At 44.2% G+C, this 17,108-nt stretch overlaps 1 protein-coding gene across 1 annotated transcript in view; it reads right to left on the bottom strand.

Annotated features, from left to right (window-relative positions):
* Window positions 1-17,067, bottom strand: part of Cap-D2 (CAP-D2 condensin subunit) — a 71,925-nt gene extending 54,858 nt beyond the window's left edge. Inside the window, exons 1-11 of the mRNA XM_055078055.2 lie at window positions 17,002-17,067; window positions 16,649-16,781; window positions 16,476-16,551; window positions 16,332-16,390; window positions 16,064-16,251; window positions 12,596-12,741; window positions 11,097-11,218; window positions 10,049-10,172; window positions 8,946-9,093; window positions 7,436-7,558; window positions 432-641 (exon numbers count right to left, since the gene is read on the bottom strand). Of these exons, the coding sequence (XP_054934030.1) occupies window positions 432-641; window positions 7,436-7,558; window positions 8,946-9,093; window positions 10,049-10,172; window positions 11,097-11,218; window positions 12,596-12,741; window positions 16,064-16,251; window positions 16,332-16,390; window positions 16,476-16,551; window positions 16,649-16,769 (1,317 nt within the window). The 5' untranslated portion in view covers window positions 16,770-16,781; window positions 17,002-17,067. The remainder of the gene's footprint in view (window positions 1-431; window positions 642-7,435; window positions 7,559-8,945; window positions 9,094-10,048; window positions 10,173-11,096; window positions 11,219-12,595; window positions 12,742-16,063; window positions 16,252-16,331; window positions 16,391-16,475; window positions 16,552-16,648; window positions 16,782-17,001) is intronic.
* Between the last annotated feature and the right edge of the window lie 41 nt (window positions 17,068-17,108).

Here is a 17,108-nt window from a genome sequence, read left to right as displayed (position 1 = left end):
TGTTAGGCTGCGGTATCCGAAATCCAGAGTCAGTCAGAGTCAGTCAGACAGATCCAAAGTCAAGAGGCTCCAAGACTATTGATGTGATAAGGACGTGTCCGAGAGCGAAGATGAATGGTGCCCCATTCACAGTAGCTCAGATGCAATAACTTTACTTTGTTCGAGTTCGTGCAAATTGCCATTAGTACTTTCTTTCTTACCCCCAAAAAGGGTGAGTGGGATATCTAAGGCATTGCCCTTATCACTTTTTTTTAAATTCTGAAGATCGGAGTGAGTGTTACAGTCGAGGGAGTCGCATCTTTCATTTCTACCCATGAAAAATTGTGCGTTACATTCGTGGACACGTTAGAATGAAACAAATATGGTAATTTCTCTTGGCAGCACATGGCGCTGAAGCTAAAGAATATACAATGCCGCCGGCATCATCCCACCTTGGCAAGGAAAGGATTGCTGGCGAGGTAGGCAGAGACGAAGCCGACTGCGTGCTTCCGGACGATGCTAGACTTGTCGCACAGCCTGTTGGTGATGAGTTCGAGCACTGCCTGTTGCCGGTCCAGCGGAATGCACTTCTGGTTGCACATGTCTTGCCACAGCTGCAAGACCTTGCCCCTCACAAAGGCATTCTCATCCAAAATGTGCTCCTAGAGGAGAACAAGATTACGACACGCGTGAGAAGGCAGGGTTCACAAGATGTTTGAGAGCAAGGTAAAGGATACGTGTGCCTTGTGGAGCGCAAAAAGCGAAATTATAGTTGAACCTTGACATAATAAACAGCAATGAAACTAATTATAGCAGTCTGACATTTTTACTCAGGTTATTAATGTTGTGAAACGTATGCTTATAAAGAACGTCATCTCAAATTTTGTAGGACCAGTGCTTAGATGAAACACAAGGAAAAAAAAAAAAAAAGACACATGTATGCATCCTTCTTTTGCTTGTGTTTCGTCTAAGTGGTGGTCCTACGAAATCTGAACTGTGCAACGTCAACTGGCCCAAGTTTCTACCACAATAAAGACAAATATAAGAAACATATTTTCGATATCAAAACTTAGAGTGTAGCAAAAGACAACAGACGAGGAAGGGGGATGCAACACGAGCGCTGGAATCTGGAAGTGTTTGTGTTGTGTGTCCCTTCCTCGTCTATCGCCTTTTGCTAGCCCTAAGCTTTGATACCGTTATGCAATACCAACTAGCCCACCTATCCATCCTATTGTAAGGTATTCTCGACTTCTTTGACAGATCTGACCGTACATGTTTAACCCTTTGCCAGTCAATGCCATAAATATACAGTGCCGTGAACAAGTACCAAATGGTTGATGCCGTATATTTATGGCGTCATACGTGTCTTTGAAACACACGCCAATTTTCCAACTCTTTGTTGCCCAGCAAGTGCTGCCACCCTGGGTGGATACAAGTGATTTTTCATTTGCTCCTTAGTCTCTTGGTTTTCATTCCTTGGCTTCTTTACGCTGGCATATCAGCAACCACTAGCGCAATTGCGCATGCAAGGGCGCGCGTTGGTTAGTTTTGATTACCTCTCGTGGGCTGTTTCTGTTCGTTGCACACCTAAAAAAATTGATGTCTATCTGGTTTCTAACCTCTCAAAGGGTCATCGCTAGATGTTCATGCATCTGTTGCCCACAGGCATGCGATTATATCTGTTACAGCGCCCGCCTGATTACAAGCGGGCACTGGTATACCTATATACAGTGGAACCCCGATTACAGTAAAAGCTCATTAATTCGAACTAATGAAAGTCAGAGAAAAAAATCGCTCGGTTAACGCGCGCACACGCTGCATCACGTTGGCGTGAATGTCTATACTTCGAAGCACTGGCGCAGCCAACGTAACCGGACGCGGCCAGCACGGTCCGACGCGCCCAATGTCGAGATGGCTCTTGCTCCATCTGCGCGTTCGTCGTGCTGACTGGGGCGGAGAAAAAAAAAAAAAACGTCGCAGACTCACGCGAAATGCGAAGCATCGATTGCGATAGAAAATTAGTACATAGCTATACGAAGTAAAGATAATAGTTTTATCGGCCGTATAAACTTATAAGCATTCGCTTACTAATTGGCGTTCGTACAGCTCTCGCTTCAACGCGAACAAAACGTAAAAAGCACATCGCATATGAAGCTACCGGCACTACGCGCACTCTGCAAACATCGCAGATCGCTTTGAAGATGAGGCCCACGCGGGCGCGCACATTGGCCACATCGCAGATCGCTTTCAAGATGCGGCGCCCGCATGGCCGCGCCGTAAGCAGCAGCCGCCGAAGATCGTCCTCCCGTCCCTCCCTCGCCTCACCCCCATGCCTCGCGTGCGACAAGAAAGGGTGTGCTCTGCCCCACCTTCCCCTCTCGCACACGCGAGATTGAGCCGCATTCGCCGGCTCACCCTGGCACGCTTGTACACAAAGAACACGGCGCGCGGCGACGGTGTTATCGTCCTTGCCACTGATCGTAAAAGCAAAGCTGCGCGGCGACGCCAACGTGCTCCCCATCCACGATGATGCGGAGTTCGAATTATCGGTGGTGGTGCGGATTTCAGTGTGAATAAGCGGGATGTGTTACATATTGCTTTCAATACATTGTTGGACGGACCGCGGTGACTAATTCGAATTATCCGAAATTTCGAATTAACGAGTAGCGAATTAACGAGCTTTTACTGTATACGACTTTTTCGGGACTGCGAAAAAGCATCGTAAAATCCAAACATAAATGATGCCTAGAAAAATACTACTTATTTCACGCGATGGATTTACAAGAAACTTCGATGTAAACTACTAACATACTCTGCAGGGCTTGGAAAACCAAATTACCAAAAAAGTAAATGCAATAAGAATTAATGCTGCAGTACAGGTACCAATCATGCTTTATTCAAACGAACCTTTATGGCACTCCACTGCCCACTGCCGCAATTCCCGCGAGCCGGTGTGAACTTTAAAAAAAGTCTAAGTTTCTTTTGGACCTTGTTTGATCCGTGAACCAAGAGCTTTCGCTCGAGTTGGGCAACGTCCAAAAGGAGGTCCTCTGCGGCGTCGCGTGAACAGATGAAGCTCCAGATGCCGTCTATGTGCCGTAGCACCTCGGAGAATGTGGTAGGCACAGACACGGCACCTGTGGCGTCGTCGCTGTCCTCATCCGATGTCGCAGCGGTGTCGGCACTAGGCGAAGCCTCCTCGATGGCGTCATCCAGCGACACCTCGCCGCAGATCGCAACATTGTCGTCGGCCTCCACATACTCGGCAAAGGTCGTCGTGAGGTTTAAACCCTCAAAATCGTCATCGGCGAAGCCTGCATCGACCTTGAGCGGCATCGAGGTTGTTGCGTCCCCAGCAGAGGAGGCAGTCTCTCACTTAAAGCTACAGTGCTTGAATGAGTTAGCGATTGTGCTTCGCGACACTGCGTTCCACAAACTGGCAATAAAATGCATGGCGTCGAGCACAGTGATCTTTTTTGTGCCAGCCAATGCTGCACAAACCGCTTCCGGTGCCCCTGCTTGACACACTTAACGATGCCGGCATACAGCGGCTGCACCCGGCTTATGCAGATGGGCGAAAAAAAAAAAAACTTTATGTTCCTCAGGCTGGACGTATCGGGTGGGTGGCATAGTGCGTTGTCCATGAAAAGCAATATTTTCCTCGCCTTACCACCCGTTTTGTTATCCAGCTGCTGCAAAAAATTGCTGAAGAGCGAAGACGTCATCCACGCCTTTTTGCTGAAGTTGTAGCTGCACAGCAGCGTCTTCAAGTTCTTAAAGCACCGTGGCTTTGTAAACTTTCCAACAACGAGCATGGGCAGCCTCACGGAACCGTCCTTGTTAGCACAGAATGGTGCCGTCACACGATCTTCACTATGCTTGCCACCATGACAGCTGTCACCCTTAAACGCAAGGGTTTGCTCGGGCTGCATATGGTAAATAATGCCGCTCTCATCAGCGTTGAAATCGTCGCAGGGCTCGTATGCAGCAATCATCTCTGGCAGCGACTCCATACACTCGTTCAGCATTGAAACGTCCACGGAAGTGCTTTCTCCACAGGAACGGCTGTACACAATCCTGTTTCATTTTTTAAAGCAATCCAGCCACCTGTTCGATGACTGAAAGTCGTCGATGACCAGACGCAATGACACAAGGTCTGCCTTTTCTTTTAGAATGGTGCTGTCAACGTTGATCGCAGAGTTCCGTGCTTGATGCAGCCACTTGACGAGAACTTTTTCTAACTTCTCATGCTGTCCTTCTTTTGCCGCTTTCCACTTGAGCGCGAACGTGTTGGCATTCTGCAATATCACCGCTTTGTTTGCCAGGATCGTCTTAAGCGAAGATTCGGGTCCTGGGCAATGCTGGCTTTCGTGGCTCCATGCCGCTTTTCTGCTTCCTCGATAATATTCAGCTTATCGCTGAGCGACAGAAATGTCTGCTTTCGGGTCACCATGCGTCGCGTTGCTCCACACAACTCAAAACCTCCGCTGAATGCTGTTCGCTAGGATTACAATGAAGAACACGTGCAATAAACCTAGGCCTCTCCGCGCTACCTTGTCGGCGATCTGCTGCTGGGAAACTGGAAGGACAGAAATGCTTCCCCAACGCGACGAGAGGCGACGCCACCAAGAAGAGAGGGAGAAAGTGATTGTGGAGAAGAAAAGGCGCTATTTCAGCACAGCGAGCGTCGCGGGTGGCTGCTGGTGAGATGAGACGAGGCAGGGAAGAAAGCTCCGCCGGAGCGAACCGGTCGAGTGGTGTCAAGTGCTCTGCATGCGGAGAGACAGTGCGAGGAAAGAGACCCGTGGCACTTTTCTTTCATCTGCTGTTTCGTGCCGCGCTTCGCGAGGGTCATCGTATTACGCGGGTCAGGCGTAAACTTACGTCAGATAACCAGGGTTCCACTGTGTGCATATATATATATACACACACGTTTGAATCTCATTAGTTTGAGCATGCTTAGTTCTAACTTTCGGTTTATTAGAACTGATGCTGTGGTCCCGTCCAAGTCATGAGCATTCCAATGGGCAAAAACGGCGGGTAATTCAAACATACTGCACACTGACAATGCTCTCAACAGTGCACCAAATCAAGTGGCGGTGCCTCCAACCAGCATTTCTCTAACTGCGCCATAGAGGAAGAGCTTAGAAGAGACCCCTCAGCGCCGCACACGGAGGGGGAAAAAAAAGATGCGGTGGAAATTTGTGCGCAGGCATGTGCAGGTGTGCATCACCGATTACTTCTGTTAGTGAAGGGTGTCCTCTACAGTCAACGACCAATTTTCTGGGCCCCCGATAATTCAAATGCCTTTGCGGCAGCACCATGACCCTTCAAGTCGAATTATCGAGATTCTACTTACGAACGATGCCACTTTATATAAACGATGCTGCCATACCTGAAATTCTTTTGTCGAGACTCGACTCGCAAAAACTGATTGCCTCTCGTCACAAAAACTGATTGCCCCTCGTTGGCGACGGAACGAAGGATTACTGAAAATTTCGGCCTTGTTTGGTCTTTCAAAGGGACACACAACCATCGGCTTTCCTAATGTTTGCTCACATATACGGCTCGATTACGCTATGTGTGCAGGCATTAGCTGCTCTGCTGAAAGTGAGTCAAGCAGGGATTCCTCCGAGGGCGGACCCGATTGCCAAGTCAGAATATGCCCATTTTAGTGCATCTACTTTTTATTCTTGTTACGTATATGTATTCATAGAAACCCATGTATTACTGAATAAACAATGCATGTTTACCTATGGAAAAATTGTTTTTGTCACTTTATGGTCAGTATGAAAATTGCAGCAGTCAGTCTGAAGATTTTAAATCTGCAATAAATAAAGAATTAAACCCTTGGGGGTCGCACTTGGGGAAAAGAATCGGCCCTCAATATAGTTAATGCCTTAAGACGTTGTGGGGTTCTCCTCCCGTGCTCTTGGGACAAAGGAACGACAACACAGTAGTGCAAACAATCACAAGAGCATTTATTGCACCTTTCATAGATCAATGCCTGCTAGCCGAGTTGCTACCCACAAAACATGCCGATGGGCGCGCGACAAATCTAGAAGTCCGACTCACCGCGACCGGATAACGAGCGAATATGTTCGCCCCGTGCTGGATCCCAACGCCTGGTCGTTCGTGCGTACGGTCACGTGAACGGTGGCGCGTTCCAAGGCGGCCACGCGAGACAGTCTCGCAGAAGCATGGATCGGTGCACGCGCGGCACAGCACGTCCGCACTGCTTGCTGTCCCGAACCAAAGAGGAAAGTGCCTTGCCTTTCGGCGCCCAAGTAACCCCGCCTGCCGGCGGCGTTAGCAGCGCAACACTCGCGCCATCTCTCGTACTGCGCCTCAACCACTTCAACCACCACGGGCGCCAGGCCACGCGAGCCGTGCGGAAAAACAACATATCAGGGGACGCGTGAGAGTCGCGCATCCCCACAACGTTTAACAGCATTACTTTCGGGTTTGCTGCTACAGATCAAAACCGTTATGTCACTTGACACAGTGAAGATGATATAGCCTTTTCTTTGAAACAGGCAAAGTCATGCATATAGTTATGAAAAGTATATGGTGCATGTAAAAATTCAAAATGGGTGCAATAATTGTGGAAGATAAGCCTTGGCACTAGTTGATGTCACTTATATCTGCCTTGTTTACAACGAGTCAAACAGTTTCTGCTCTTAGACGTACACTTTAAAAACAGCTTACACGCTCTGAGGTGTGTCTAACTTCTTTTTTTTTTCAAACAATAATCGCCATCTGTCTTGCTTGCATATCCTTTCTTGAAAACTCGACACTTGATACTTTCCTGTCGAGAATGCTATGTCAAGCTGATAACATCCATGTTACTCACGTCCTGGAAGTACTGAGCACACAAGATAGATGACCATTACTGCTTGAGGACAAGATAAGCTCCAAAAAGTGCAAACATTTGTTAGAGTGTAGTGTACAACATATAGCTGACAGGTGCAAATAAATGTTTTGTTACTGAATATGCCGCTGTTACAAATGAAACGGTTAGTGAACCAACCATATACTAGCGATCGTAACATTAATGTTTGCAATTAACAGCGCATCGCTGTCCAATCCACAGTAAGAAAGAAATATCTACACTAAATCAACACGTGAAGCTGCCTCACACTAAAGCTTCCACCTACATTTTTGAAACTGACGATGCCATTAATCTAACTTATATGATAATCTCTCACTGGTCCTGGGAATACATCAGTGATAACCTCGAAAAACTTTGGCGGTTAATATAAAGACCTGCAAGTTATATGTAGTTGCATGCAACTTGTGTTGCCATGGTAGAAGCAGAACGCAGAAATTTAGTTGCCACTACAAGCTTAGCTTGGACTCCAGCCACTCGTCTGACATTTTCGTTGGTCCATATTTAACTGTACTCCCTGCCTCGTTGCTCTCAAAGTAAATGCTAGTGATATGCTAGAAAACAAACCTCCAGGTGGTCAAGGAGCGTGTCTCTCAGTTCCTTCTCCTTGTTGTCCAATCCCTCTTTGCTTAGGACATCGAGCACAATCTTGAAGAAAACTGTCAAGACTCCAATCCGCATGGTGTAGCTCTGAAAAAAAATTATGAGGGTATGAATTTGGGATAGTTAATTGCACATCAAGATCTTGAGAAAAAAGAAAAAAAGAAACATACAGTGCTAACTACAGAACCACACAAAGCACCCATTTGTCTTTGTTTGTGTGATCCTCCAGCTCGCAACATTTATTCTGAAGGAAATCCTACAGCCGACTTCCATCATTTAACTTTTCATTGATCAGAACATACTGAGCAATTTCCTATAATACAGTCAAGGACTAATTCGGACACCTTTGCAGCAAAGCCACATACCCCGTAGAACCAATGCATAAGAACGTCTAAAATTCTGGAGGCAAAAACCCTTCGCCATCCAATTTTCCGGACTTTCTGCAGTGTCTGCAGGTTCGAAAGACATTAATCGCGGCCACCACCATCGCCATTTTCATTATCTCGCAGCCTCGAACCAGTGCTCCCACACACCGATCCACTGGCAGCCGTAACCACACCACCTCAGCAATCCTAGGCCTAGCTGCTTTGACGCTCGTTAGCAAGATTTCTTTTCGGTGCCACATTTTTCATCGAAAGAATTCGCCGCTGTCAGCAGTGGCGCCGACTCCACCTTTGTAATCCTCGCGGACGGCTTCAAAGCGCGGAATGCTCGACGTGTTACATAACATAACTCGCAACGATTATTCCGGGGGTTTAATAAACTCCGTAAAATTTGAAATCTGCTCAGTTATACAGAAATATTGTTATTATTGAAATTTGAGCTTATATGCACATAAGTACAGTCGCTGATGGATTTTTCTTACACGGAAGGGGCAGCAAGATTTTTCTAATTATCAGGCAGTTAGAAAAAGCAAATTTGAATGAGAAAAAAATAATTTTGTTGAATTTGAGAGTTGGCAACAAAAGATACGCTTTTATGCCATGTCAACGATAACTTCACATCGGTGGTACGAAGCGAAGCCAGCAACGCTTTCGCGTTCACTCCACCCCCCGTGGCTGATTGCTTCGCCATCAGTGGAATACGGTGTCATGAAAAGTGTCAGCAGTGGGTAACGAACACTATATCTGCCTTTTACTTCAACGCGTATACGAAACTCGAGGTTTCGCTACCTCCAGTATTGAACATGTGGGAGGACAGCGCAAATGATGCGACGGCAGTTCGACATGCCTACTCTTTGAACACACAGCAGATAACATACACAGCAGGACGTGCGGGCTGAACATGCATTCAGCCGTGCTGACAGCCACGCACTGCCACGGCCATGCAAGAAAAGGAGACATGTGCCACAGCAGGTGCGACTGTCAAAAAATAAAAATAAATTATGATAATACTAAAAAACTCAGCTTTGGTTTGGAAGCTTGCATTTACTGCTTGTGTTCATCTTTAAAACAAACAAAAAACAGATAAAAACCTTGACATTCAGCAGGTCAACAAGCAAGCCAGCTGACTTCGTGACCAAGTCAGGCATCCTGTCTGTGAGCTCCACAAGAAATGTGGCAAGGTTGCGGATGCCGCCGACGTCTTGTGCATTCTCCAAGGAATCCAGGCGGCACAGTTCTCTGCATGGAAGAAATAGACATGTGAATAGAAATGGCGACAGAAAGAGTCCATGACAGGCACCCAGCTTCTTGTTTTTAGCTCAGTAAACCCCCATTTGATACCTGCGGCACAAAGGCAACGTAATGAGCATACTGTGTCTGGGACATTATGACCCATAACACAATTACTAATTGGCTCAATGCCTGCGCTACATGCACTGTGAACTCAAGACAACCTGGATCTGGATCTCCGTAGCGGACAACACTTCTGTTCTGCTTCTGTGGCTAATGATGCTACTCTGCACCTCCACTAAATATTACGGGGAAGAATATATACAGGGGACATATATACAGGGACAATGCATAGCTCGAAGCCACAGGGTAGAGCAATACCACTGAACAATGTCAGCATCACCTCATCTTCCTCTTCTCCTCACAATGTCTTTCTGTAGCGTCACAAACTACTATGTAACAATATTAAAGGGCCCCTGATTATGCCCCATAACAAATTTTGGTTATACATAGGAAGTTGCAGGGCCCCGTCTAGGGACCGTTTTAATGCTGGAGTATGTCAAGTTGATTCATGCTGCCAGAAGGTGAACTTCAGCGCCAACATAGACATGCTGTACGAGCTTTCAGCATGGCTAATGAACGGCAAGCAAATAAAGTGTGACCACCAACAAACAAACAAATGAAGAGCGGTTACTACTCTTTTGTGTTTCCGGATTTTCGGCATCCCCGCATGACACAACCGCGATGGTGGGTGTCGGTGTCACAGTTACCATATTAATGCTTGAATGCGGCATGCTGCCGTGAAGCCACACTTTTGGGCAAAGCTCCAAGGGCCCTGTTTGTATGTCTGCGCTACTGTGTTGCTGCATTCTTTCTTGCCAAAAGCTAACCAACCCTACAACTCACAGCAGCAGTTCCCACACAATATCCACCAGGGAAAATATGAAGCAGGACTCTCTCTTACCTGATGCAGTCACCAACAATGCTTTTCACGCCAAACTTCTCCGAAAAGACCAATAGGGCTTCGGCAAGAAAGGATGCTACATGCTCGTGAGCTTGCAGCACTTGCATTATTTTCATGACGCATCCTGCAAAGCACAAGGCACCTAGCTTAAGCATAATGTTATGAGCGCATACTGTAGCATACTGAGCAAGTACTGTAGCAATTGTTTCCGTAGTTGAGCCGCAAGCTTTTTCTCTATACCATTGCAGTTTTATGAATGAAAAAAAAAAGCACAGCACAGCAAAATGAAATGATGGCCAATGCCGAAGCCAAAAGCAGGAACATATGTGCTTCAAGCATGATAACTTTAGATGTCAGTTTCGTATACTGATAGTGCCACGAATATCCTGCACAACAATTCTCTGTCGCTCTCCCTTACCTGACAGGCATTCATAAAGCCTCAGTGACATGTTCCCACAGTACACAATCTTGTGCTTCATACACTCACAGCAGAGCAAATAAAAAAAAATCTATATATATTTTTTTTCATTGTAAAAGTTATGTCTCTGTTTGTTGTGCAACACAAGCTTGCTGCATCACATCATTGTCACATCACAAATGCTGTGGCCACTTCCAGAAAGACAAGCCCGCCTACCAGATTGCATGTCACACATGCGGTAGTTTTCAGAATTATAACAATGACTACTGGTCGAGCCTGAATGCTCGATGACAACGCATGAACAGAGACCGATTGTCGGACGTGTCATCCAATCCGATGACTGCCAAGTGCGCTGTCACTATGACCACTGCGAGTTGCACTGTTTCTTCAATAAGTACAAGATTACTCAATATAGAGCACAGCTGTCTCTGGAACATCGTCACACCTCTGCCTGCCTCCACCTGTCAAGTCCATGAGGAAATGTCAGAAGGCAGTAGCAGCGTACACAGTTTTTGCACTGTCGCAATGCCTTTACAATTAGGTGCCGACACCATCATCATCATCAATGTCCAACCTGCAACACATGCTCCACGATATCAAACACAAAACAGTACTATAACATAAACTCACCAATAGCATAGCTGTGCCTTTTGATGTTCAAGGCAATCACTGTGGTGAATGTATCCTTGATGGTGCTCGACTTTATGTTGCCAGCATCTTCTATCAACTTGAAGAAACAATCAGCTACAAGACTGGAAAACAAATTTTTAGAGGACATCAAAACAAGAGGCTGAATTACTTCAGTAAAGCTTAACATTTTACCAATATACCTGTTGTTCTTTCGCTATAATGCAGTGGTGCTACTGACCCATGCTATTTCGGAGCATCTTTAGGAGCAGCCAAAAATGCATTTTGGAGCAGTAAAGTCTACTTTCGGAGCTGGCTTACGAAAAAAATCACAAGCTATATTATACGGAGCTTTCACAGTGGGTGAGCTGTGTGAAAGCAGTAAATGGTCGCTGGTAAACAACCTCAATTTAAACACTAAAATTGATACTCCCTCATGGCAGTTCTCACTATGGACTACGACAAAGCAGTGGCATCCTAAGAAGTGCTTAAAAAACATTTAAGTGGCTTAGAAAAGCACGGAAGCACTTGGACTAGCTATGTGCAGCCTTCAGAGGCGTTTTGATAACCTGCAGAGTGGTCTCCCTGCTCTAAATCTATGCTTTAAATCAGAGCACTTTCTATGTGTTTGAGTGTGTCTGTACGTGTGTGTGTACAGGGGGGGGAGAAGAAGAAAGAAAAGAAAGGTTTGTTGATAATACAGAAGAGCCTAAAGCACTTTCCTCCTTTACTTTGTGGGAACTGTGACGAAGTCCGGCCATATAAAGAGAGAGTTGGCCGTCAACCCTAAGCAGTACAAGCGCAAAGTCAATTAAGACAACCCCCCTCTACAACCTTGTTAAGTGGAATTGGAAATTCTTACTTTTTATTTTCACATTGTCGGGACACTGTTATCTCCAGATTATACAAGTCCTCTAAACATAAAGTATCACCAATTTTGATTAAACTAATGCTATCTATGCAAATAGTTGTTTACTAGGCGAATTATGTGCTTTTGGCAGACACAAGTTTTAGAAACAAGTGGAGCCTGCAAATATATATATATATATATATATTTTATTTCATGATTTATGGTATACAGTCAAACCTCAAAATAACGAATTTCGTCTTAACGAAATTCGCAATGTAACGAACCATTCTCATTTTTCAATCTCAGTTCCATTGAAAAACATTTTTTTTTCCTGCGATTTCAGGTTTTCAAAGTTGAGGACCTTCATTTAAAGCAAGAAATGAGCAGTCGAAAATGTCACGTCAGTGCTTCTTCAACGTACCAAAGCAACGCATTGGCTATAAGAGACACCGTAGGCTCTGGATTGATTTGGATAACCTGCATTTCTTTAACGTGCACCTAAACTGAAGTAGTTGAGCATCTTTTGCACTCCGCCCCATCAGAACGCAGCTGCTGCGGCTGGGAATGGAGCCCATAACTTTGCACTTAGGAGCAGAATGTCGCAGCCACCGAGCCACCAGTAGCGGATGACAAACACCGACGTCTGACTCACTTGATGTACTCGTCTTCAACAGGCTGTGGTGACCACAGGCACTGGAGGGAAAGCTCGTGTATATTCTTGAGGCACTGGACAGCCTTCAGTTTCTGTGACCCCCACTCAATAAACTTCATGTTGTTCGCAATAACTTTCTTGCGACCCTGCAGTGGGAAAACAGAAGAACAAATTCCATCAACTAGTTTGGCAGAATCTGTAAAAGAAAAATTCTGCTGTTTGCTGGTCACTGGCATAGAAGGAATGTTGAGCAAAGCTTGCACAGCTGCTAGCCATCATTCATACGCAATAGCCATCGCATCTTATGCGACCCAGAATCAACAAATATAGAAAAAGTTTATGATCTCATGAAGGCAGCAGCTGCACACAACAAATTAGTTCAGCATAAGCATGGTAGTGATCAAATGTGTGTGTGTGTGTGTGTGTGTATATATATATATATATATATATATATATATATATATATATATATATATATATATATATTTAAAGAAGGAAACCACGCTAATGCTATGTGCTATCTTTCAGCTTACAATAAACATTTATTTGAATGCTCCAAATTTTGCTGTTATAAATCCAAAGCCTAGGTGCTTTGAGTAAAGCTGGTTGAGCCGTGTGACTCAGGTGTTTTAACCACTGCAGTTCCTGGTGCCTGATCATTTGGTTATTGGTTTATTATTACATTATGGTTTATAATAATAATAATAATTATTATTATTATTATTATTATTATTGTTTAATGCACCCAGGAGTTCTGATGCAGTGAAACAAAAACAATTAAGGTAGAAATGCAAAACAACTACAACCAAAAGCTATGGTATCAATTTTTTTTTTAAACTTGGAAGAAATAAAGGAAGAGAGCTGGATAAACAGTTACCTATTGAGCAACAATGCAGCAATAACACAGTTAAGACATAAGTACATCGATACATGCTAAATAAGAAGCTTTTGGCAATGCATAATGTCATGAACCACCTTATAGAGCAACAAAAGGTCTTATTTAATACGTCTTGATTTTATTGGTGCGAGTAGACGTATAACTGTGAGGGCAAGGCTATGGTAGCCAGAACGGCAAAAGTGGCGCTTGAAAATATAAATATCAATTTATCCTGGAAACCACCACTATGGAGACCACCATTAGATTTGCACGTTCCACCCCAAACTACAGCGGCATACTCCAGTAGCAGAAGGCACACAATAAAATACAATTCCGAAAAGGCAACAGGGGAGTGGAAACCATGGGACATGCGACAAACATTTTCAAGAGCACGAAGGACATGTTCTTTTGCATATTTAGCATGTGAAGGGAAGCTTAGCATTTTGTCCAAGTACACATCAAGATCTTTAATTTCATCAACCCTGGGCAGTGGGGCTATTATTATTATTACCTGAATTGAGCTGAGCTACTTACTTATACTTATGTCATACTTCGGTTTCCACAGAAGGTCACTGGGGTAAACTTATTATTCTACGTTCCTGCTTGTCACAGCAAACATTCTTCTGTGTATAGAATTCAAAATCTGTATAGGTAATACCTACTTCAATGATCTTGATATTTTTCACCAGTAGCTTTCATCGTCCTGTTCCCAGCTTCGTATTGTTGTGTGCTAGTTTTTGTCATTACGTGCGCTCTTTTACCATGCAATTAAATACATTTTCACCTTTCCTGGTGATATGTCTAATGTCCCAGCGGCTTTTTTTTTTTTCTTTTTTCCGTACAATTATTGTTCTTGGTGCATTGCATTTACATGTATATTACATGAATCGTTTCCTCTTTCTTTATCCACTTTCCCTTATATTTGTACCTTTACCTGTACAGTTCTTTCTCTCATTGTACTTGCTCACTAATCTTCTGTTGATGATCAGTTTACCTTTCTTTCGTTGATGGATAAGAGCTTTTGTCAACCTTCCTTGTTCTTTTCTTCTGTGACAATATTATGCCAAAATGACTTTTCTGTGCATGCATTATTTCCTTTTTCTTCTTTAAAACCTCGCATCCTTTTTTAAGCTCTACATTATCCTTTCTTTTTTTCTGGGCACATAATCTAAAGGCTGGATTGATTAATTTATTTTTATTGACTATCATGCATTGTTTGCATTTTTTTGTCATCTTTCTGCAGCAAACTCACCGTGGCTTTTGTAGATTGTAAACTGTTTCTTTTCATAACGGTCATTTTCTATTTAATGTTTCTTTCCCTGTATTTGTTCTTTTTTGTTTTGTTCTTGCCAGTGTGCCAGCACTCATACCTTAGGGTTGTTTGTAGGCATGTTAAATAAACAATTGATTCATTATTATATTCCCTAAGATACATTGACAGTCGACCACAAAAGTTTATGAACCATGGAATCTGGCAAAAGGCTGAACATGTCCACTGCCTGACAGCACAGCCTGGTATTCGCATTTACAACCTCTGCTAGTACATGGGAACAACATTGTGATGTACAGCTTTATTGGCTGCTTTTGCAGGCTGCTCAGAAATTCAAAATTTTTTTAGATCACCTGGTCGATGAACTTTCGTGGTTGACTGTACTGTACAGCTTAGGCTATACTTCAGGTAGTTTTGGAATTTCTACACACGCCTTCATTCTCAGAAATTTAACTGAAATAAAGCAGAATGACATACACCCGTAGGTTAGAGCTCTGCCTAGGCAATATCCTCAAGCTTACTGTCTGGGAATAAAAAAAGAAAGAGGAAAGATTACAGAATGTAGTACAAGTACTCTACAAACTCTCTTATTCACCATGTCATCATGAAATGATGCCATTTCAACATTGTCAGCTTTCTCTGCATGATAAAGACATGCAGGCTTACCCAAATGAACTGTTTATTATTTCCTCTAATGCAAATAATGAAAGAGTTGCATAAATAACATTAAGAAGTTTGCACAAAACAATTTCCTTCACAAAACAGATCTGGATGCTCCAATCCAGCAACCATACAAGCATCCACATACAAGAATATTATAAAAACAAGAGAAAGGCTTTAAAAAGTCTACAATAACTTTCGTTCGCCAATGATAAAACTCCAAGTCCATTTGCAAAACCTCCGAGTCAACTTCCCCGCCAAACAGAAATTCCTTCTATCGCCATGCCACCATGGTGAAGGAACAGAGCTCAAATTTAATGCAACACTTTGCCGACCCTATAACGATGTAAGTGCATGTGCGCTCATCACAGGCATCTGTCACACAGTGGCTTGCCATCATCGCACCTAATTATTCTCGACTCATAGGGTGCCGGCAGTACCTTGCACCTTGTGTGTAGTAGCATAGAAGCACGCAGACCACCTTAATGAAGGTTTTGTTGTGCAGGGAAGATACCTTGTGGGTTTGTAGAAGGCGGAAACTTAAAGCTGTGCTTACCACGAGTAACAAACACATGTACCATTTAAATGTCTACATCACAGCGCAAAATCAGTTAACGACGTGCCTGTTTAGGATAACAAAATGTGGGCAACTTGCAAATACCTTTGACGCGCTCACGGCCACATCTGAAGACGGCTTGCTGGCTTCAGCTTCAATGAGATCGATGAGGTGACAAAGCACATAGCTGGACATCTTGAGGTGATTCTGCGCCTGCTTTTTGGTGTCGAAATCTAAGGCTGCGTCAGAATCTTGCAGCAATATTGTCAAGTCTGACTCCACCTTTGAAACACCTGCGAAAACATGTGAACTTGCAGTACAGGTATGAAATTGCCAATGAACAAAGCGGCAAGCTACCGACGCGAGTACTTACCCAAGAGTGCCAGGTCAAAGGCATCTTGGATCACCGTCTCGTCAACGGAGTGAAAGTTTCTGCAAATTGACACGACCAATGCAGCGTCACGAGACCTAGTTTCCAAAGCGCTTAAACACAAGAGAAGTGTAATGTCTGACTTACGTGATAACGCTGTAAAGCAGATCGAAGGAATCAACAACACATTTGGTGTCGAGGAGTCTTTTCTTGGAGAGAAATCCTACGCACAAAGACAACAGCACAGGCAAGATGAATCAAGGAACAGTGCGCGGATTACACCGCGCTGAAGGGACAAATTAAAACAGCTCACTACGTACCTCGAACCTGTGCTCCGATCTCACGAGCCGGCACCACGTCCTTGACATAATACTGCCCGACACTCTCGGATCTCAAAAGTTGGTCCTTGGTCAAAGGCAAGACGAACTCGAAGTTCGCCATGCTTTACGTGGCCTGCAGAAACAATCACAATCACAGCAGTCATTTTAAATTTGCGCCATTGCGGGAAAGCGACACATCCAATGTAGCGCACAACTGTCTCAGCTGATTGCTTATGTCGTTAACAGCTAACGAGAAAAAACAGCGTTGGATACGAACTTGTTCGTGCTCAGTTTGGTCATTCAAAGGCACAAGAAGCTCATTATTTTAAGCATGTCGTAATTTGAATACTCACCGCTCTGCTCCGAAATACCCGGGGAAAGAGCTAGGTTGTGCACCGACAAAATACCGCCAAATGTCGTAAATCCGTAAATCGTACAAGGCTCAAAAAAAATAATTCGC

Source organism: Dermacentor andersoni, chromosome 3 (assembly GCF_023375885.2).
Source record: "Dermacentor andersoni chromosome 3, qqDerAnde1_hic_scaffold, whole genome shotgun sequence".
In the NCBI taxonomy this organism is placed as follows: domain Eukaryota; kingdom Metazoa; phylum Arthropoda; class Arachnida; order Ixodida; family Ixodidae; genus Dermacentor; species Dermacentor andersoni.
Note: the sequence above shows the minus strand (reverse complement) of the source record. Positions and strands in the feature narration are given on the sequence as shown.